At 30.3% G+C, this 21,797-nt stretch overlaps 5 protein-coding genes across 6 annotated transcripts; 3 read left to right on the forward strand and 2 right to left on the reverse strand.

Moving 5' to 3' along the window:
* Positions 1-6,534: 6,534 nt before the first annotated feature.
* Arf102F (ADP-ribosylation factor 2) lies at positions 6,535-7,765 on the forward strand. Its single transcript, XM_035078153.1, has 2 exons — positions 6,535-6,742; positions 6,910-7,765. Exon 2 carries the CDS (start codon positions 6,918-6,920, stop codon positions 7,458-7,460), a length of 543 nt encoding a protein of 180 aa, XP_034934044.1. The 5' UTR covers positions 6,535-6,742; positions 6,910-6,917; the 3' UTR covers positions 7,461-7,765.
* Positions 7,766-8,470: 705 nt separating this feature from the next.
* LOC118063953 (E3 ubiquitin-protein ligase ZNF598) lies at positions 8,471-13,283 on the reverse strand. Of its 2 annotated transcripts, none has more exons than XM_035078252.1 (3): positions 13,241-13,283; positions 11,733-12,259; positions 8,471-11,661 (listed from the first exon to the last, which is right to left on the reverse strand). In XM_035078252.1, the coding sequence occupies exons 2-3, from the start codon at positions 12,171-12,173 to the stop codon at positions 9,220-9,222; spliced, it is 2,883 nt and encodes a 960-aa protein (XP_034934143.1). In that variant the 5' UTR covers positions 12,174-12,259; positions 13,241-13,283; the 3' UTR covers positions 8,471-9,219. The 2 variants fall into 2 exon arrangements, with proteins under 2 accessions (XP_034934143.1, XP_034934142.1); XM_035078251.1 differs by lacking the exon at positions 13,241-13,283 and adding an exon at positions 12,393-12,686.
* On the forward strand, positions 12,714-13,972 carry Pfdn2 (prefoldin 2). The gene is made up of 3 exons (XM_035078263.1): positions 12,714-13,069; positions 13,334-13,457; positions 13,574-13,972. The coding sequence occupies exons 1-3, from the start codon at positions 12,921-12,923 to the stop codon at positions 13,748-13,750; spliced, it is 450 nt and encodes a 149-aa protein (XP_034934154.1). The 5' UTR covers positions 12,714-12,920; the 3' UTR covers positions 13,751-13,972.
* A 240-nt stretch (positions 13,973-14,212) lies between these two features.
* SMC6 (Structural maintenance of chromosomes 6) lies at positions 14,213-19,537 on the forward strand. The gene is made up of 5 exons (XM_035078250.1): positions 14,213-14,676; positions 15,248-15,440; positions 16,023-18,790; positions 18,876-19,009; positions 19,199-19,537. Exons 1-5 carry the CDS (start codon positions 14,554-14,556, stop codon positions 19,251-19,253), a joined length of 3,273 nt encoding a protein of 1,090 aa, XP_034934141.1. The 5' UTR covers positions 14,213-14,553; the 3' UTR covers positions 19,254-19,537.
* Positions 19,538-20,028: 491 nt separating this feature from the next.
* On the reverse strand, positions 20,029-20,998 carry LOC118063957 (cuticle protein 21-like). The gene is made up of 2 exons (XM_035078255.1): positions 20,893-20,998; positions 20,029-20,745 (listed from the first exon to the last, which is right to left on the reverse strand). The coding sequence occupies exons 1-2, from the start codon at positions 20,902-20,904 to the stop codon at positions 20,095-20,097; spliced, it is 663 nt and encodes a 220-aa protein (XP_034934146.1). The 5' UTR covers positions 20,905-20,998; the 3' UTR covers positions 20,029-20,094.
* Positions 20,999-21,797: the final 799 nt, after the last annotated feature.

Genomic DNA, 21,797 nt, shown 5'->3' on the forward strand with positions numbered 1-21,797 from the left:
CCACTGTTTTAATCAATGCTCCAATAATAGAATTTTTTTTATTACACATCAGCACGAGTTATCACTCAATATTTTAATTAACTTTATAATTTCCTAATTCATCATCATCCAAAAAATCAATAACCACTTTACACACAACAAAATAAATAAATAATTCAATTTACTAAAACACCAAGGGTAAGTTTTAAATTATATATATATACTTTTTGGGTGGTTATGATTGATGAACGAAGATGATCAATCGAACTAATTAACACACACACACATACTGAGAGTATAAAGTATTTAATTTAAAACTAAAAAAACAACTAAAAAATTATAAGCACAAATTTTCCTCGATCTCGTCTACAACCAAGTGTACCAGGTGAGTGACTGGCACCCTGAAAAATTTCGCGCTCAACGCTTATGAGGGTACAGATGCTGGTCTATAAAAAAAACTCCACCCTAAACACGAGCGCGGGGGTCTCTTAGAATAAAAAAAAACTACGTTCCCTTTAGGAAAACCCTTGTATAAAAAACCCGAAGGGGGTCACCTATACCTACATTCTCTACCTATATCTCTTGACAAAACCCGTCATACGAGGGGCTTGAAAAACGCACTGGGGGTACGCTTTCACTTTTCCATAGCATTAATAAGAGTCAGTAAAGTCGATGAAATTTCAATAATTACATAGAAAGTACCAAGTAAAGCATTAATTCATTATTCCAACGTCTTGTTTGTTATTTATAATGTGAACTACTTCATAATACTTAATAGAATGTAAAGGAGCTATGAGTTATAATGAAAATTCTTTTTTAAAAAAAATGAACGTTAAAATTTCCTAAAGCCATCTCTTTATGGGCCTGATGTACCCCTACATGAGCACGTGCCTCACAATCGTATCCTCGATCCCATGTTCCCTGCACACCACCAAAGGCTGCTCAGCGGCACACACAAGGCGGTTTCAGTAGACTATACAGACTGTTTCCACGGCTTCCGTCATCAAACAATCGTTATTCCTGTCTATTCCGGATTAAGGGATTTTTCGGTTTTTATTTTTTTGATACTTTTTTTTTTCTATATATAGTTTTTTATAGCCTCATCCATTTTATTTAAGATCTACTCCAAAAGCCTCATCACTTTCTCTCGTATATCTACATATTTATTAATGTATCATAGCGGATTACAAGACAATCTCTCTTCTCTTGCAAGTGAACCGCGTAATCTTTTCACAAAAAAACCAGTCATTCTTGTATACTGACCATCAAATAAACACAGTTGATCTCCAGAATAAAGTCAATTCTATTTTTTTTCCTGATTTTATTACATGTAATAAAAACTTTTTTATTAATTTTGTAATGTATTATAATAACTAATAAACTCTATTTATTGTCAAATAATTAATTAATTAGTAAAAATAATTTTTTAAACAAGCTTATCAATAATAAAGCTCAATACAGGATGTTCATTCTTACTCACATCATTATCAAAAAACAATTTTTTTAATTAAACTGAATTTTTTGAAACAAAAGAAATAATCTTTAAAATTATTCTGTGAATGAAGATAAAATAATTTTTATCTCAATATCTATATATTCAAGAATATTAATCGCCCATAGTCTGTAGACTTATTTTCTAACTGTTCATTTATTAATTATTTTTAGTCAAATGAAATATTTTGTTTAGATAATTCATTATTTTAGAATATTACTCCATAATGTATTTTCGGAAATTAATTATTCCTAATGCTCATTTTTTTCAAAACACTATCAACTATTAAACTATTAACAATAATAAATTTAATCTAAATTAATTCGTTATTTATATGACCTAAAATTATATTCTATCATTCTTATTATTGATTAAACCAATGTTGGATAAAATAGTAAAGAAGAATAATCCAGGAAATAACGAATTTGTAAGACGACGATGTAAGAATATATAAATGTATCACTGAAAGCAAAAGCACGTTCAGAAACCAATAAATTTTGGATATTTTTTGCGAAGTAACGGTGTTCGGTTGAATAAGATAAAAAAATAGGAAACATCTGTCAGTACTCGATGCCTATCGAACGGTTCAATTCTTCAACATGCATTTAAGCTTCTATTCCCTCTACTTTCTCCTTCTCTTACCTACTCTCACGCTTTTTTATTTTTCATCCCTACCATCTATAAAACCTTCAACGTCCCTTCTGTCTTCTGCCGCTTGCATAAAGTGCGTTCTCGCGAGAGTCGATCGAAAATCATCATGATCATAATAATAACCGAATCCCATCAAGCACGACGGGACAACATCAGCTGGATTGAAAAAAAAAAGTATTGGTACCTATCACCTTTAGAGACCTCTAATATCCGTAGGGATGATTATCATTTTTGAGAGTATCAAAATAATTAAAAAAGCTGATATATTGTGTGTATGCGCACACAAATATTCATAGGAAGTCATAAATAACATTTTTTTTTCTTTTCTGTAATCCAGTCATAAAACCTAATTTATTGTGTTCTCGAAAAATTCACACGGAAAAATACACTAATCCTGACTGTCAATGCTGAGCCATAAATACTTTTCTATCTGTATATATTAGTTTTTGTATTAGGAATAAGACTGCTTAGTAATTAATGACTCAATCTGTTTTTTAGTTGAAAGAAAATTTAACTAATGTCATAAATAATTTATTTATAAATTTGTAACTTTTTTTTTTAAGCAATAGATTGTTTAAATTTCAATAAAAGAAGATAAAAAGCAGTCGTAATCATTTTAATCATGATTATTTTTAATTTTTAAACTAAAAGGCATAAAGTTTATGTAGTTATTAATATTGATGAATTAATTAATTTTATTGATTAAATTTATTAACAATAAATGACAATGATTATTTTTAAAACAGTCTCATTGAGGGTATTTAACCCTTAAAAAAATACTTTTATCCCAAATCGATGGAAATGTATGCAGTTATCGGATTAGGAAGCTCTTCTTCTCTACATTCAAAGTCTCATTGTTTTCATTTTTTGTCGACATTTTTTGTGCCGGCCAATTTTCGGGTGTGCAAACACGGCTATTGTTAAACGCACGCGCCCTCACGCCGATTTCCGCACGGAGGGTGGCCTCTTCTCATGTACCTCGTATGCCTCTATATATCTTTTTCTTTGTTTCTTCCTCTTTTTACCTTTTTTTTCACTATATCCAAGCCGTCAACTTTAACCCCTTTTCTTCTCCAACCTCCTAGGATTTAAATATCCCCCTATCTCTCTCTCTCTCACTCTCTGTATGGTGACAACTTTTTGTCTCCGTTTTTTATTTGTTTTGTTTTTTTTTTTATAAATAGACAAACTTTTTACAGTAGAGATTTACCCCTTATTTGGACCGTCGCGCCCACATAATTACCCGGTGATGGTAAAATAACGGGTAAAAAACACACCACTAGTTTTTGCAGTCTATGGGGATGGTTTTGCGAAGAATCACTATATACAAAGTCCATAAGAAAAAAAATTTCAAAAGAAAGGGGAAAGCGCGAAGGAAAAAAACGTGATATCGCAATTAGACAGCCACGATCCTACAAATCGAGGGTTGTCAGATCTGTCGTCGTTGAGGGGTGAATCGAAAGGGTGACGAGATGGGCGTCTACCCCCTTTCTATAAATGCTACTGGAGGTTTCACTACCAAAAGACTACAGGGTTTCACATCCTGTTGAGTTGTTACAGATTTTTTTTTTTTTCACCACACTTTAATCAGCATGAAAATTTTAAGTACATATATTATTCATATAAAGGGCAAAATGAGACTAAAAAAAAAAAAAAATAGTGCGTAACACCACTATTGAAACTGGAGAATGGAGAGATATTTATCACGCCTAAACACCATTATCTGATTATTCAGCTGTGTGTCATCAATATCTCATTAATTAAAGAGCCTCCATGGAGTCTTTAAGAACTCATTATTTATTAAACAATAGTATTTTCAAAAAACATCCATCATTTCTAATTGTTTTTTAAAATATATAAAATTAAATAATAATATAAAATAAGTTAAAATATTAGTTTGCCTCACAATGTTTAAATAATTATTATACCTATTTGTTTATTAATTTCTTTAAATAAAGCTAACGTATGGAAGGAAATTCATTTGAAAAAGTAATTGTGTAAATTAATTAAAAACTACTGAATAAATAATAAGTATCTTAAGAAAGTAGTATACATTAACCCACCACCCACTCTTAAATCACTTGTTCAGCAAACTGAATAATTAAAAGTAAATTGTGGTATGAGAAAAACCTCAGGAGCAACGGATGAAATGAGAAGCAGCAGGAAAAAAAAAAGAAAAATGTGAGTTGGATATTGCAATTAAACGGCCGCGGCTTACAAATTGGGGGTTGAATTTTTTAGGTTGACTACGAGGGCTACAACGAGGGTCTGCTAGACGGTAAGCAGGACCTAGTTTGTGGGGTATGCTAAGCTAAGGGGTATCGCAAAAAAAATCTATAAGGGTCTCTCTCATGTAGCTGAGAAGAGGGGTTAGCTGTTGGGTATGGCAAAAAAGAAAAAGAGATGTGACTGATGTTGAAGAGGGGGTAGAAAACGTCAAAGAGGGTGGTTCTTACGCAACAAGGACAAAATGAAAATTATGCATGAATGTTTGACACATTCTAAGAAACAAAACTAGCCTAATCTTTCTTAGAATTTAAGAAGTTCCATATTTCTTAAGGAAATGGATCTAACAATCATCTGTACATTTTCGTTGAATATGCGAACTCATTAACATTTTATAATTTACAATATATTGTCTTCTTGATCAATTTTATTTCTATTTAATTATTAGCTAAAGATGATAAATGATCGCTAAATAGATAATTAACAGCATTATCATAAATTTCATTTAAATAAATAATAAGTAATGAAATTATTCATTCTAACAAATTATACAAAGATTGGTAGAGCAAATATATAGATTATTTACTCTTATATATATTTAAATTAAAATAAAAAAGTAGATATTCGAGGCTACAAGAATGAATAATTTCATTACTTTATTAATGTAGACTTAGCTTGAAAAAAATCTATGGAGCACCGACCCTGCCCATTATACATATATAATAAATGCTTTTACTCTTCTTGCTTATTAGCTTTACTCTCAGCTCAACCTTACTAAGAGAGTCTTCTTCATCTTTCAAATTCAACTTTTCATCGCGCTCCTTTCTTTTTATACTGTTAATTTAATCAATATTTCGAGAATTGTAATTTCATAATTTCTTTAGTATCATTGAATATATAAAGCTAAACTTGATTGAAGTTACTTGAAAGCTAATTATTTTTTGTACATTCAAAAATTATTGGAAAAATATTTATCTTTTAGTTGGTTTTCTTAACGCATGTATTATTACGTTTTTTGTTTCATTAATTAAGTATTCAGTTTGTTAGTAATTCAACAATCGTGCTTTAAAATAAAAGAATATTAATAAATATTTCGTTTCTTCAAAAGAATTAAAAGTTTGAAAGCAAAGTTCTGTAATATCTGATATGATAAGAAAGGATTCTATTTTTTTGGAAGCTGTGTTTTGGAGCAAAACAAATGGAGCATCAACCATAGGTAATATATCATAAAAAATCTGTTATATCTCCGACCAAGCTCTATCACAATACTCAAAAATGTATGCGACTTTTTGTATTGTAGTAATCATCAAAAGCTTACCTAGAAAAGAAAAAAACAATAATTAGTATACACTATTTTATTTCATGTTAGAAATATGAAATCAATGTTTACTTTGATTTGAAAGACAAATTTTATTTTTACCTTCTACGAAAAACAAGCACGCTCGATTTCCTGGAATTCAAAAGCGCTCCAAATACTTCTCTACATGGCACACACACAAAGAAAGTCACTTATTGATGTATATCACTTCACTCCACAAATATTACTTTTATTTTACACTTAACTTCACTTTATTATATCAAAAAAACTTATTTTTATCATTAAAATATGCACTAGATATATAATTTGTAATGTTAAACTAACTAAAGACACTTAACTACGCACTTGTTGCCGGTGCGAATGCCCTTCAAAACTCCGAAAACTAATTTTAATCAAAATAATAATTATTATTATATTATTTATATCACAATTAATTTATAAAAGTTTAATAAATGATTATAAACTATTTTTCGGCTCAATTAACGTGTATAATCACAATTTTTTTACTTAAAAGCCGGCACGATTATAAGAGCCCGCGCGAATTCCCCGACTTGCGGCCATTTTGTGACGTCACAATTGGAGAGGCCGCCCTACCCCACTTCGCAAATTTCTCCCATCACTATGCGGTAAAATTTAAATAAATTATTAAATGAAAAATACTCATTATCATTATAAACAACATTAAAAATAATTTTTTCTTATCCCAATCATTGTAAGAATTGAATTGAAAAAAAGAATTAATCACTAGTGTCTCCATTATCAGCGATCGATAGTATATCGTTTACCAACAATTCTGAGAATCGCGTCCTACATTATATATGATACAAAATATACACAACACACACGTAAACTATTTTTTTTTGTAATTTTCATTTCGTACTACGTATCTTATGCTTTGTGGCGGTGACGACCGTTAGTGTGACGTTAGCGCTGGAAAAAAGTATTGTTAATTAACGATAGGTTTTTAGTTAATTAATAAAATTACAGAAAATATATAAGAAATTATTTTCACCATCTGGATATTTAGTTTCTGCTAAATAGTTTCATTGAAAATACTATCTCTGCTGATTAGAAAGGTTAAGTACTTTGTCATGATTTTAATTTATTAATATCATTAATTATATTTATTAAATAGATGTTTCAAACAATGATGTTTCATTAGAAGCATTATAAAAATATATAAACTTATTTCAACTTATCCAAACTCTTAAACAATAATCTTATTTTATTGTATGTTTTATAGAGTCCATAATGGGTTTGACAGTCAGCAGTTTGCTTACACGTCTGTTTGGCAAAAAGCAGATGCGTATTTTGATGGTAGGTTTGGATGCTGCTGGAAAAACCACAATTTTGTATAAATTAAAACTGGGTGAAATCGTAACAACGATTCCAACAATAGGATTTAACGTTGAAACAGTAGAATATAAAAATATTTGTTTCACGGTTTGGGATGTTGGTGGACAAGATAAAATCCGACCACTTTGGAGGCATTATTTCCAAAATACACAGGGTTTAATCTACGTTGTTGATAGCAATGACAAAGAACGTATTTCCGAAGCAGAACGAGAACTTGCAAATATGTTAAAAGAAGATGAATTAAGAGATGCTGTCTTATTAGTGTTTGCCAATAAGCAAGATCTTCCAAATGCAATGTCGGCATCTGAATTAACTGATAAGTTAGGATTAAATTCAATACGTGGACGAAATTGGTATATCCAAAGCACCTGTGCTACTCAAGGGGAAGGATTATATGAAGGACTTGATTGGCTCAGCAATGAACTTGCTAAAAAGTGATAGAACTATAAGTCGCTCATAGCGACGCCTTCGACCATCAAAATTAATGATTTATATCTATTTCTTTGCTACACACTTAAAATAATGAAGAAAATAAGCGTCGCTAAATCCGAAAAAAAATTAAATATAAATGTATCATTTAGATTTTTAAGTATCATAATCACCATCATTCTTTATATTGTTAGAAAACGAGAGCCAGAAATAAAAGAAATGATAAATAATGGTGTAATACTGTATGATTCTTAAATAAACTGAATGAGAAACTTGTAACGAATGCTGATGATAAAAAATTGAATAAATAAAAAGAGCACTACCAAATTTAAAATATAGAGCATCCAAAAATATAAAGGGTGACATCAAAGTCTGGATCTCATCGACATAAAATATTCTTCAATAGAGGTGATTTTTGATATTGACAATACAGTTGTAGATTGGTTAAACATTGATTAATAATCAATTAATTAATGATAAAAGTGAAAAAAAGTATTAGGGCTAATATATATATACAAATATATTTACATATATCTTATCTATATGCGTCTTTCGTTAATGTTTCTATTCAATTGATGATTTTTAATTTTATCTTCATTGAAAAATAAATTTTTGAAATATTTAACAACTTTTTTATTCAATATAAAGACATGATATTTAAAAATTTTATGTTATTTTTTTCCAAGATAAAAGTATCAGTTATCTTTATATTTAAGGCCAATATTTTTTGTATAAATATCAAATACATTATTATTTGCACTTAATTTTATCAATGTTTGTGTTCAATAAAATAACAAAAATTTTTGGAAACAGTTAAAAACTATCTTTTGGGTACTTTTATCTTACCATTATTCAATAATGTAACTAATTCAGCATGATTAATGAAATAATATTATTTTCTTCAATTATATCTAGATTTAATTCACAGGTATTAAAATAAAAAGAATTTATTTTTTAAATTGAAAGTTGAGTCAAACAATATTTTATATTATCATCTATTCTTTTTATTCATTATTACTTATAATTAACACCATTATTTCATTATCGCAGTCATTATTTATGTGTTTAATATTCATTTTATCCATTAGTTTAATTTTTTATTCATGTTAACTTATTACTGTACAAAATGGTACAATGTAAATTGCATATATTTCATACAATTCATTTAATTAATCATTCATCATTTTTTAATTATAATAATAATATTAATTTAGCTATTTTCTACCAACATCTTGTTTTGTTATATTACCTTCATTTTTTGAAAGATAATAAACTTGCAAAGTGTTTTGATATTAAAATTATTAATACGTAATAAGTCTACTGAAAAAAAAAATATTCTTATTGTTCATATTATTTGAAATTATTGATACATTTTTTCGAGTTATATTTTGGCAGTTGCAATCGTTACGAGTTAATGGTACTCAATTTTTCATCTTAATAATATTGTTTTTTTTAAAGTAAAGTCTGCATCAGCTTATGATATTTTACAAGTTTAACATGATTATATATTTATTTTCCCACGTATTATTATATATATATATATTCATTTATATATTTCTAAACTATCCTTAATATATTTTTTATTTAAATAATTTTTTTTATAAAAAATTAAACATTTTTTAATTATTTAAATAGTTAAATAATAACTCATTGTATTAATTCTTGCAGACTTTACTGTATTTAAAACGAAATAAAAATAATAATGACGTAAGGATTTAATAATATTTATCATGTCCATTAAAATCATTGAGATAACTTTAAAAAAACATCATGTATTCTTTCGAACCCACGTGTGCAAATTCTGAGTACTAGTAGTCTGTCCACCAGCCAAAGCAGGGAAATGACTGTCCAAAGTATGACTGGTGTAATGAGCTTTAAGATCTTCGCCACTTTTTACAATTTGATTGCAAGTTGGACAAACTTTCAGTGTTGTATTATTAGGGAATTCTTTCTTGAACAGCTCATAAAGTTTTCGTTGCTTAGGTAAATCTGGCAAGAGTACTAACATTTCAGGGAAAATCTGGCCGAATGCACTAATACCCATCGAATCCCTGCAATGTTTATAATAATCTTCAGCACTGCAATCTCCTTGCTTAAATAATCCGCTAATACATCTAAAATCTCCAATCGATTCTTGTTCATCTAAAACTTGACTAATTTTTGTAACTAAATTTTTATTTCTTTTTTGAAAATCTGGTGGTGGAACATAACTAAATGATTTATCGGCCCATTCATCTGGCAAAATAGAATAACTTTCACCTAAACTATTAGTAAACGTCAATCCTCCATCATTTTGGCTATTTACATCAAGACTGTCAAGCTTTATGGCAAATCCTGGTGGTGGAGGTGCTGTAGTTCCAAACCCTGGTGGTGGATTCGTTGGATTTGAATTAGACGACTGTTTTCGTGTTACAGAGTCTTGTGAATTATGTCTTAAATGATCAGAGAGTTTATGTAAATTGTCAATTTTCAATTCAGACCTCTTTCTTGGTAACTCATTGGCCTTTTCTTGAAATTTTTTGGCAGTATTTGCCGTCTCTGAAGTATTAGTTGTATTTGTTGTATCTGTGTTTTCACTATTTTGTTTAGATCTCGTGCTTTCTTTATTAAAATTGAACGTTTCTGATTTTTTTACGTCACTATTAACACAACTATTATGATTATTATTATTACTATTATTAGTATTGTTATTGTTATTTATTATTGCACTTTTATTGGTTTTATTTTTGTTATTAGAATCAAGTTTTGATACAACTCGGGACGGTTGATTGTCATTTTGTACTTTTGATCCATTAGCGTGCGATTTAGAATTAGTGGATTTACTGTCATCACTCTCATGACTTTGATCTTTAACTTTCTTCTTTTTTTTCTTCTTATTGCTTTTCCCAGCATCACTAGAGGCAGTATTCTGATCAGCAGAATCGTCATCTACAGTTTGATGTCGATTAGACTGACTTGATGTGCTTTGAAATGTTGATGATACTGATGATGTCTTTTTTGAGCGGCTTGATGGATTAGGGAGACTTGGAAACGCATCTCCACTTGATATGGCTGGTGGGGTTGCCGAAGAAAGTGAAGGAATTGAGTTTACTGAAGCAGGACGAGATGTTACCTTCTTTGTTGCAATGGTAGTCTGAGGTTTCGAACAAGTTACTTTCGTCCACTGTCCAATTTTTACTGTATTGGTATTTGAAGATTTTGAAGAAGAACTTAATGCAGGAAAATCAGAATAATTCATCTTTAATTGACTTGGTTTAATTCTAATATTAGGTCCAGATACTTTGGTCGTAATGGTACCATCAGATATTTTATGATTTACATGAATAGAAACGTTTGGGGCACCTGACCCTGAACACTGAGCACTTTGAGACCCACTTGGACCAGATTTACTGGTATTATATATGCTAAAATTGACAGTTTTTGATATTTCATTACTAGAATTCGATGCATCTGATCCTGAAAGAGCTGGAAAATTTTCATCAGTCACTGCGAGCGCTGGCGATTTCAATGACCCACGTATTGTAATATTTCCTTGGCCCTGAGATCGTTTTATTTGATTAAAATGTGGAATTGATGTTGATGTATTGCCTAAAGTTGGAAATTCTTCCGTACTTCCAACATCAATTCGACGTGGAGTGGAAGAATTAAATAAAAGTGTATTTTGATCTCGTGGATTAAAATCTCTCGAGGTCGATCCGGAATCATCATTTGTATTCTCTACATTCTTTCTTGCAGAGTTGTATTGTCCAGGTCGTTTTGATGCATTTCTATGACCATCACCACCAACACCACTACGTGGTGCTAAAGTAAATTCTAACTCTAAAGTTCTTGCTTGTTTTGCCGCAGCTTTTCCAAGATGTTTATTATGAATATTTGCCCGATGGGCTTTCAAATCGATATCTGTTCTGAAAACACAAGTAAACTTTTCTTCAGCACAAGATCCTTCCTCACATAAATAATGTTTCGAGCGAAAGTGATCTCGAAGACAGTCGTAAGAGTTGTAATATTGATGAAGACCATCAGCATCACAAAAGTGACAATATAAATGATCTCGACGGAGATGACGGAAAAGTTGATCATTGTCCATGTAACGACGCTCACAAAATTCACAAAGAGGATGACCTTTATGACTTTTATCATCTTTATCACCTTTTCTTCTATGCATAGCTAAATCTGCCCTCGAATAGCATCGACGTTCTCTTGAAAATATCTAAAAAAAAAATCAATTTTATTCTCTTACTGTTCTTATTAACAGTCAGTTATTTAATGTTATTTAATTACCTTCAAATTTTCTACACATAAATCACAATACTGAAGCTCGTGCTTCTTTCTCATATGATCCTTCAAAGCAATAAAAGTACTAAACAGCTGTTTATCTTTACACACAGGACATACATGCGCTAATAATTGAGTGAACTTTTCTTGAATCTCCAAGTCATCAAAATAGATGTTGTATCTACTGTCGAATAGCTCTCCCTTATTTAAATGTCGATATGGTTTAATATTTTTCGTGAATACAACATTAGGTAAATCTTGTCGACATATTGGACACTCGTTTTGTTGACAAAGTACTCGCATCCGAGTGCTACATTCATAACAAACAGGATGCTCACACATCCCAATACTATACGTATCGACATTCTTATAGCAAACAATACAAGTTCCTTGATTATTGCTGTTATTAGAATTGTAAGCTGCTAAATCTTTTTCTTCTTGAGACATTTTGTTATGAGTAAATTTATATCCTTTTTCCTTTTAGTAATAAAAGCTAACTTATTCAGAAGCAAACAGCTTTGTAAAATTTAATCCTAAAACATAAAAAAATTAAATGAAGGCGATGTAAATGCAAAAAGTAGATAAAATTGGACACACATATATGAAACTTAAACTTTAATTATTATGTTCAGAAATATAAAGAATTAACGATAAAAAAAATCTTACGGTTTCCAAGAATAACAATCTAGAGTAATCGTAGTGATAGTATCCAATAATTAGAGCACTGGCAGAGCATATGTCTATATATGTATATATCACGAAAAATATCAAGATTATGATGAAAACTTAAATATGCACTATTAAAAAATAGATATGATGTAAAATGATATAAAACGACAATAGATGTATCACGAAGACAAACAGATGTTGTATGTGCCAGAAATCTTTCAAGGTTATGAGTGACTTAGACCGAACAAAATTTTTCTATCCAACAGTATCTGTTCCAATAATTACGGCTGGTAAAGTAGAAAATATTTTTGCCAACATTATGAGTCAATTGAACATTTAATCGTCAAACATAATAATAAAAAACATTTTTATAAAATAAAGCCGCATTAACAAATAAATAAATATTTTATCTATTTTTTTGAATATTCAAGCAAAAAATATCTTTTTGGAGTGAGATTACAGTGATTAGTATATGAGTGTAGAAACGTGTCTGATATCCAATAAATAAAATTACAATTACCTAATATGGCTAGTGATAAAAAAATTGAAAAATCATTACCGAAAGGTACAAAATCTAACGAAGAAATATTTGCTGGATTTCAAGCACTCCGAAATGATCAGAGATTAATGGCTACTAAATTATCAGAAATGGAAATGGAATTAAATGAGCACAAGTAAGGACTGACATAAACAACTAACCTCAAATTTTATCAAAACACTGTAGAGATCACATGAGAAACAACATAATTATTTCAAATCGTCTTTAATTAATTGAATAGTAATTATTTTATTCAATTTTAATACACAAGCAAATTTACCTGCAATATAAATATAATTGTACTTACGATGAAGCTTTTTAATATCAGAAAGCTATAAAGTACTTCTTCGATGAGTTTTAAAAATTGAATTATTAATTGAATGCATTATTTACCTTTTAGAATCGTCATCGACACATTGAAGACCGTTGATCCTAAACGAAAATGCTATAGAATGATTGGTGGAGTTCTTTGTGAACAAACAGTAGAAGAAGTTTTCCCAGGACTTGTAACAAATAAAGATAGAGTATGTTATATCAATTTATTACTATGATTTGATAAGATATAATATAGATTTACAAAATAACTCACTACATTTTTAATTATTACTACCTAACAATAATTATGCATTATGATTTCTAGTTAATTAAAGTCATTGAAACTTTAAATGATCAGATAGAGAAAAAAGGCAAGGAAATTAACGAATACAAAGAAAAACACAATATTACAATACGAGGACTTGATGAAGCACAGCAGGCGGAGGAAGAGTCGAAAGAGCCTAAAAGAAATGCACTTGTAGTGAATCCTATTGAAGTATAATTGCATATTGATACTTAAAACATTTTTTGTTCTATAACGCAATGATTATATATATTAAATATGTATAAATTTTTGCTATTCTTTTGTCATCTGTTCAACCATAAATTTGTTCATTTTTTCAGTTCATCTAATTTTATTTACACTTTAATTATTCTTACAAAATGAGATAAATTAATTTATAGATAATAAATCACAAAAATAAAAATGGTTTCTAATATTAAATTCATTTTTTTTTTATTTTAGAATTAGTTATAAATATTTATTTTATTTCAGATTGTTTAATAATTGTACTGTAACCGGTTAAATGTCCCAGTTGAGAAAATCAGAGTTTTTTAGATTTTGCGCTGGGAGAAGACTCTAACAACGCCTCCAAGCAAGTTTCACTCGAATTAAAATTTAAATTTCCTCGGTACGAAACACCCTCTCCTCTGTTATTAAATGCGCAGTTAGCAACGGTTTTTGGATGACAATAAACTCTGACACATGCCTCAGACGTGATCTAACGTGCACAAAGTTGTATTGGCGGTATTCGTAGAAACAAAGTTCTGGCGGGAACAGAAGATAATCTTTACGATACTGAAATATATTTCGTTATTCAATGTTTATACTGAATTTTCATCAGTTACATAGTTTTATTAGTGATTGTGTTAACATGAACATTTAAAAGTGTGCACAAATTCACGCAATTATTGTATAATGTTTCGTTTAAACCTTTAGTATTAACTAACCTCTGAATTTTTGTTTCATTTGTAACAATAACGTCGTGTTTTGTTTTTTAATATTCATTTTAATTAATCGACATCATGACCAGTCCAAAGAAATCGTCTAAAAGACGCAGAAATTTGGATATTGAAGGATCCCCTGAAGCTAAAAAAGCCAAAGATTCTTCCAGTGAGGATAACTCATCATCAACAAATGAAGTTGTGGTATGAGTTTATGTTATTGTATTTTCTATCTTATCATTTTTTACAAAATAGCTAATGATTATAGTTGGAAATTTATATCATATACACACATATTCTTTTGGATTTACAAAAAAAATTAAATATAAAATACAGTACAGGAAATTTTCATTAACTTTGAAAATGTATACTGCAAAACTTATGTTCAATCTAACGAACATTTGATTTTAGTAAAAAATTCTATTTATTGGAGATTATAAAATTATATAAACTAATAAATCTTATCTGCAGTATATTTCAATAACACAAAAAATTAAATAAAAATTAAGATGTAGATAAGATTATTCTTTTTTTAGTTTTTAACAAATATATCATTTATCTTTTGATTCTTAGAAATTGTATCTAATCTTGAAATTAGCGATTTATTTTCAATACGTTTTTTCGAAATTTATGAAATTTAAATTGCAAACCATTCAATGATTTAAATTTCAAACTAAATCATTCATTTATAAATTTATTCATCTTTAAAGTTCTTCTTTATTTGATAAGTTGGATTTTCATTATTTATGTATAATTTCTAACATTCTTATTTCAGCCTACTGCTGGACGTGTAAAGAGACTTGTACTTCGAAACATAATGTGCCATGACACAATGCAAATAGATTTCAACCCAAATGTCAATTTTATTATAGGACAAAACGGAAGTGGTAAGAGTTCTGTATTAAATGCGCTGACCGTTGGGCTCGGTGGAAAAGCAAAAGCAACTGATCGTGCTAATAATGTGGGAGGTAACTTGGAAAAAAAATTTTTAAAACTAATTTCCATATTTATTTTTACAAAGAGTTATATTGTTCTGTAGTCATAAAGAATTTACTGCTGGTGAAACCCCATATGATAAATGAATTTCCCACCACTCACTGATCTTTTACCATTGAAACTCATAAAATTTATGATTTATTACAAGCAGTAAAACTCCATATAGCTGAGGTTTTGTTATGAACTGACGTTTTTTTGTAAAAAAAAAATTATAAATATTTTTTCATTATCAACTTCATCGTTGCAACTCAGCAAAAATGTATGTGCGCATTGAGTCTACTTGCTACCACATTTCTTTAATATTTTTGTTTTCATTACTCTACGTGTACTTTTTTTAATCTACTCCCCTATAATTTTTTCAAGAACGTGCATTACTTGAAAATAACGAATTGTACGTCTTACTCATGTAAGAATTCTTCAGTTAAGTCAATGTTAAATTATATTCTTTGCATTATATTTTGTGCTATTTTACTACCATTTATTTTATTAAGTAAAATAAATATATATTTAGTTATTTCAATAGCTTTTTTATTCATCAAAATATTTTTTTTTAGATATTATGAAAAATGGATGTACAAAGTCAAGTATTGAAACCACGCTTACAAATGTTGGACCTATGGCCTATAAACCAGATCTTTATGGCGACGAAATAAAGATTACTCGTATAATGACTAAATCATCACAAGGAGATATGTCTTCAATATATAAACTATGTTCATCTTCAGGAAGACTTATTTCATCGAAAAAAAAAGAATTAACTCAAATTTTAACGTGTATGAATATACAACCAGAGAATCCGATTTCAATTATGAATCAATATGCTTCTCAAACATTCCTCAAAGGATCGTCGGATACTACTCGATATGACCTTTTCATGAAAGCTACTCAATTAGAAGTTACTGGTGCCAATTATAAGGAAGCTTTAATTAATAGTGAAGATACGCAAAAGCGCTTAAAAGAAACTGAACAACAGTTAAGTAAAGAAAAAAAAGAGATAGATGCTCTTCGAAGCAAAATTGACAAGTTAAAAAGTTTAGATCAGCTTAAAGCTGAGATAGAGAGCATGCAAGTAGAATTGAAATGGGCATCAGTAAGTGAGCAAGAAGCAGTGCTCAATAATGCTAAAGAAGAATTGCAGAAATACCAACAAATATTAGAAGAACGTGAATCTGCACAACAGCATGAAGATAAAAAAATTGAAGATATCGATACTAAATTAGAAAATTTAAAAGCTGAACTCAATAATATCGATGATGACTCTGAGTCATCACGTGATAAGTATAATGAAGTTAAAAGTCAATATCAAACTAAAAGAGGTGACTTGGAGACGAAAAAAAGAGATTTAAGAAATTGTCAAGTTCGTATGAGAAACAATGAAGAAAACATCAAAGCATTAATTGCAGAAGTAAAAAAAATTGAAAGCGGAAATAGCCAAGCAGAACAAGAACGAGCCCAACAAAAAGAAAACTTGATTAAATATAAACAAGAGTTGGAACAAGTTGAAGCTCTTTTAAAGACTAATCACAATACTTTGCAGCATTTAGAAGCCAGTAAACAACACATAGAGAAAGATGAACATTCTTTAAAGATGCAACTTGAGAAAAAATCTGCTGATTGTACAAAAACAATGAATCGATTAAATGGATTAAAACAGCAACCATCTATGGATACTTCTATTGCTATTTTTGGTCGTAATATGCCTCGGTTAATTAAAAGAATAGAAGAAGAATACGCTAAACGAAATTTCATTAAAAAACCAGTTGGTCCAATAGGTTCTTTTATTAAGGTAAAAGATTGTTCTTGGATTCCTGCAATAGAATCAGTATTAGGCGATGGATTTTTACGTGGATTTTGTGTTGATAATGGACGAGATTCAAAAGTTCTTAACACTATTATGAGAGAAATATTTCATGATGAGCCCCTTCCACCAACATTTTGTAGCAAATTTCATGATAAAGTTCATGACGTTAGGAATTCTTGTACTGGAACCGATCGTCATCCAAATTTGTTCCATTCAATGGAAATATCCAATCCTGTTGTTGCCAATTGTATCATTGATAACAAGGAAGCTGAATTTATCCTTCTTATTCCTACTAGTGCTGAAGCTGCAGAAATAATGAAAACTGCTGCTAATGTTCCACGTAATTGTCGACGTGCTATTACACAAAAAGGTGATACGTTCTTTCCAGACCCTAGATACAAAACTTATGGTGGGAAAGTTGGAAAACCGAAGCTACTTCAAGTATCTTCCAGAGACGTTATTCTAGCTTTACAAGATGAGTTCAGCACATTGGAGAGGGAAAAATTACAAGTGTACGATGCATACAAAGAAATTCGGCAGAAATTAGAGGAAAATATGCGAGAATATTTGAAAATAGAAAGAGATTTGCGAAAATTGGCTAGCCAACGAAATAAATTAAAACATGATATAGAACATTTAAGTGACAAGATATCTGATGAACACACTGATAATTGTGCAATACATAAAGATGAGATAACTACTTTAAAACAAAGAAATGAACACGAGAAAGTTGAAGAAATACGTTTAACTGAAGAAATAGTGAAATTGGAGGAGGAAGTCAAAATTTCAGGAGCTGAACTAGCGAAATATCGTGCAAAATTATCTAATCGGGACGAAAAAATTACTTTACTTAACCGAGAGATACAAAAATTAAAAAATGAGAGATCTGAAATTATAAATAATTCCAATCATTTGAAGAAAAAAGCTCAAAGAGCTCGTGATGAAATTCATACTGTTGTACAAACTGTCAGAAATCAAGAAGAAGTTGTTCATAAAGCTATTGAAGAAGCTGAAGCTGCAGGACCAAGAGTACGAACTAATCGAACGATTCCTCAGATAAGATCTGAGTGCCAAGCCCACTATCGTAAAATTCAATATACTGAACAACAATTTGGATCAAAAGAAGAACTAGAACAACAATTAGACGAAAAATTAGAGAAGAATAAAAGTGTGCTTGATTATTATGAAAAAATTCAAAGAGTCAATGAACAGCAGTTGGTAAGAGTTGAAGAGAGACGAAATGAGTTTAATGAACTAAAAAGGATTACTGGACAGCGGATTAAAAAAGAGTTTAGTGATATTTTAGCTCTTCGTCAATATGATGGCTCAATTACGATTGATCATGCTAGCAAAAAGCTGATACTTGAAGTAATTCCTAGAAGCTCACAGAGGAAAGAAGTGAACAATGTTCAAACATTATCAGGTGGAGAAAGGTCATTTTCAACTATCGCTTTCGTAATGGCTTTATGGGAATGCACAACTTTCCCTATTTATTTTGTAGATGAATTCGATGTTTGTATGGTAAGTATTATTTTTTCACAATGCTTTAGATTATAAATTAATTTCAATCAACAGAAATTATACATATATTTTTTTTAAATTTTAGGATAAAGTTAATCGCCGAATTGCTATTGATATTTTGTTAAATCTTACCAAAAGACATCCAGAAAAACAATTTGGGTTTCTTACTCCTTTGGATGCATCGTTAGTCAAGCCTTGTAGCACAATAACTGTTTTGCGGTAATTATTAATATCAATATTTTATTTCGAGAGTTACATTCCAACCATATTATTTTTCTAAAAAAAATTACTTCAAATTTTTAATAAAATAAGTGAATTGTAATATATTTAAAAACTAATTTTTATTTTGATTTTTAAATTATCATTCTACGGAAATTGTAATAAATCATATATTTTATTACTTTTCAGAATGTCTGCGCCGGAAAGAACAGGTGATCAACGAAGCCAAAGCAGCCAAAACTGATCATAACTCATACCATTTTTTTTCTGTTTTATTCATTCTAAAAATGTTTTTATGTTCGTCTATATTCGTTTAATTTTATTTTGTTTGTTTGAAAAAATTACTACTGTGATGTACTTGCGGGTCATCAAGCTTTAGAAGAATAACACTTAAGTGTATGTTAAAAGTAACAAAGAAAAATTATTTAATTTGATAAGTAACGAATAAGTAAAAAATAATTTATTAGTGATGGTTATAAATCAGAGAGTTTAATTATAATAAAAATGTTCGTATTTTTATACCTCGTATTAAATATATTAGGATTAAAAAGCAGTATAAAAATAATATTTATTTATTGATAATAAATATCTTTATAGAAAATCTATTATCAATAATAATTCGATAACATATATATGTATAAACGTGTATATGTATAAGAATTTATTTTTGTGAACTAAAAAAAAAATAAAATAGTTTATCAATTAATTATTTTACGCAGTTATATTTTATTCATGATCAGAAGTATGTAAAGCAAAATAATCGTTATGTAATGGTCTAATGAGACATGACATTCATTTTGGAAGATATGCACAAGTCGTTCAAGGTTCTTGTATTGGTGTGACCATAAGATTGGTTTAATAACAACACGCCCAGTATTACGAGTATTACGTACACTAAATAAAAGTGCATACGCCCAGGCGTGGTCATAATTAGGTAACCCGGTACGAGAAAGTGGTGCACGGTGCATCGAGGCCACAGATATTTTTTATGAGGAATTTTTCAGAAATAAATACAATAATTGAATGGTCTAAAAAATATATTCATAAAATTATGAAATACATATTTCATTTAACAGTTCTAAAGCTTAATGATGGAGGTAAGTGGTGTATGCAGCAGGTGCAGCATAGGTGAGGGGAGCAGCTACTTTGGCAACAGCGGGTGCAGCATAGGCTACATGAGCTGGAGCATAGGTGTAGTGAGCTGGTGCAGCATAGGTAGCGTGGGTGGCGTAGGTGAGGGGTGCAGCAACCTTGGCGACGGCGGGTGCGGCGTAGGTGTAGTGAGCTGGTGCAGCGTAGGCCACTGGTGCATGGACAAGTGGAGCTGCGAATTTGGCAACATGTACTGATGGTGCAGCGTATGCTACGGGAGCAGCAACTTTGGCAACTGCCACTGGTGCTACGGCTTTCACGGCAACTGTTGCTGGTTCTTTGCGCACTACAGCGTTGAATCCATTAATATCATCAGCAGTGTAGTCAACTGTACGGCGGGTACCATCGGGATCAACCAAAGAGTAGCTTCCTTGAACAACATCTCCATCACGGGTTTCATGTTGGTTCTTGAAGTCACCAGTCAATGAGTCTTGGACATCGTAGCTGAATGAGTATTGGGGATGAGGGTCGTGCTCAAGATCTACTGCCTTCGCCAACACTGCTGGTGCAGCTGCATATGCCACTGGACTCGCTGGGATGAATCCACCATTCGCCACCGCCACCAAAGCAAACAAAGCTACAAACTGAAACAATAGAAATAATTTTTTAGTTGAATAATTGTTCTAAATTAGAACGATAAATAAAATTATGATATTAGCTATTAACTTAAAGAAATGTTAAATAATTTTTTTATTAATCAAACACTTTAATAATCAAACACTGAGCTCTACCTTGAAAGCCATTGCTTAGTTGATTAGTTGATCTGAGAGTGTCAAGTGAGTGATGTCTGACGTTGGTCGAATTCTGTTTATATACAACTCCCGGATGAACGGCCAGGACACACACTGATGCAATCAACGAACAGTAGCTACTTGATTCATGGTGAACAGCGTATACGAGGCGAGAAATTGGGCAAGGAATTGGGACCACACCCATTTTGCGTTGGAAGATTGGCTTCTCTGGTGTAGTGGACCATCGTGTGGGACTGTGATCGAACTGGACCGCGGCCTTGTTTCAAGTTACCTAATTCTTTTTTTCTTTTTTAGTCGTATTTATATTTATATCAAGAACGCTGTAATCACGCATAACTTAAATTCGATCATTTTCACTGATCTAAATTACTCAACTATGTTTACGTGGATTTCGAGAAATGAAAGCTATCTTTTTATTTCAGATTGAATAATTCAAAAACTCCAAGCTGTCTGCATTATTAGTCAAACTTATGCTGATATCTAAATATTTATTTATTTATTACAGAAACATTACAATAATTTGTTTAATTGTCAATTTGTTGAAGTTGTAACTTAGCATGGAATTGCATACATAAGGACAGTTGAGAAATTTCACCAAAAATTGAATTACAATCAATCAACCATGATTTGGTCAACATTTAAACATTTCTCCTGATACATATTCAGTGACTCTGTATGTCACGATCAGAAAAAAATGCATTTCCGTAACTGTTTTACGAAAAACACGCCTCTAATTTATAAATAAATTCTCCTCCAAGTTTATTCGACTTTCATTAATGTATGTGAACCAGTTTTTGAATGTTGTAATTGATGATGTGACATTGATTTAATATGCTAATCATGATTGATTAATTGAAATAGTTTAGAATAATTTTTTGTCATAT

Source organism: Chelonus insularis, unplaced genomic scaffold, assembly GCF_013357705.1.
Source record: "Chelonus insularis isolate UGA/USDA-ARS -01 unplaced genomic scaffold, ASM1335770v1 contig_150_pilon, whole genome shotgun sequence".
NCBI lineage: Eukaryota > Metazoa > Arthropoda > Insecta > Hymenoptera > Braconidae > Chelonus > Chelonus insularis.

Excerpts from the sequence above, each read along its gene's own strand:
- Arf102F (XM_035078153.1), top strand. The coding sequence starts at position 6,918 with ATGGGTTTGACAGTCAGCAGTTTGCTTACACGTCTGTTTGGCAAAAAG.
- LOC118063953 (XM_035078252.1), bottom strand. The coding sequence starts at position 12,173 with ATGTCTCAAGAAGAAAAAGATTTAGCAGCTTACAATTCTAATAACAGC. Across the intron at positions 11,662-11,732 it reads TATGTGTAGAAAATTTGAAG|ATATTTTCAAGAGAACGTCG; the intron begins GTAATTAAATAA and ends TTTTTTTTTTAG.
- Pfdn2 (XM_035078263.1), top strand. The coding sequence starts at position 12,921 with ATGGCTAGTGATAAAAAAATTGAAAAATCATTACCGAAAGGTACAAAA. Across the intron at positions 13,070-13,333 it reads ATGGAATTAAATGAGCACAA|AATCGTCATCGACACATTGA; the intron begins GTAAGGACTGAC and ends TTTACCTTTTAG. Across the intron at positions 13,458-13,573 it reads TTGTAACAAATAAAGATAGA|TTAATTAAAGTCATTGAAAC; the intron begins GTATGTTATATC and ends TATGATTTCTAG.
- SMC6 (XM_035078250.1), top strand. The coding sequence starts at position 14,554 with ATGACCAGTCCAAAGAAATCGTCTAAAAGACGCAGAAATTTGGATATT. Across the intron at positions 14,677-15,247 it reads CATCAACAAATGAAGTTGTG|CCTACTGCTGGACGTGTAAA; the intron begins GTATGAGTTTAT and ends TTCTTATTTCAG. Across the intron at positions 19,010-19,198 it reads AGCACAATAACTGTTTTGCG|AATGTCTGCGCCGGAAAGAA; the intron begins GTAATTATTAAT and ends ATTACTTTTCAG.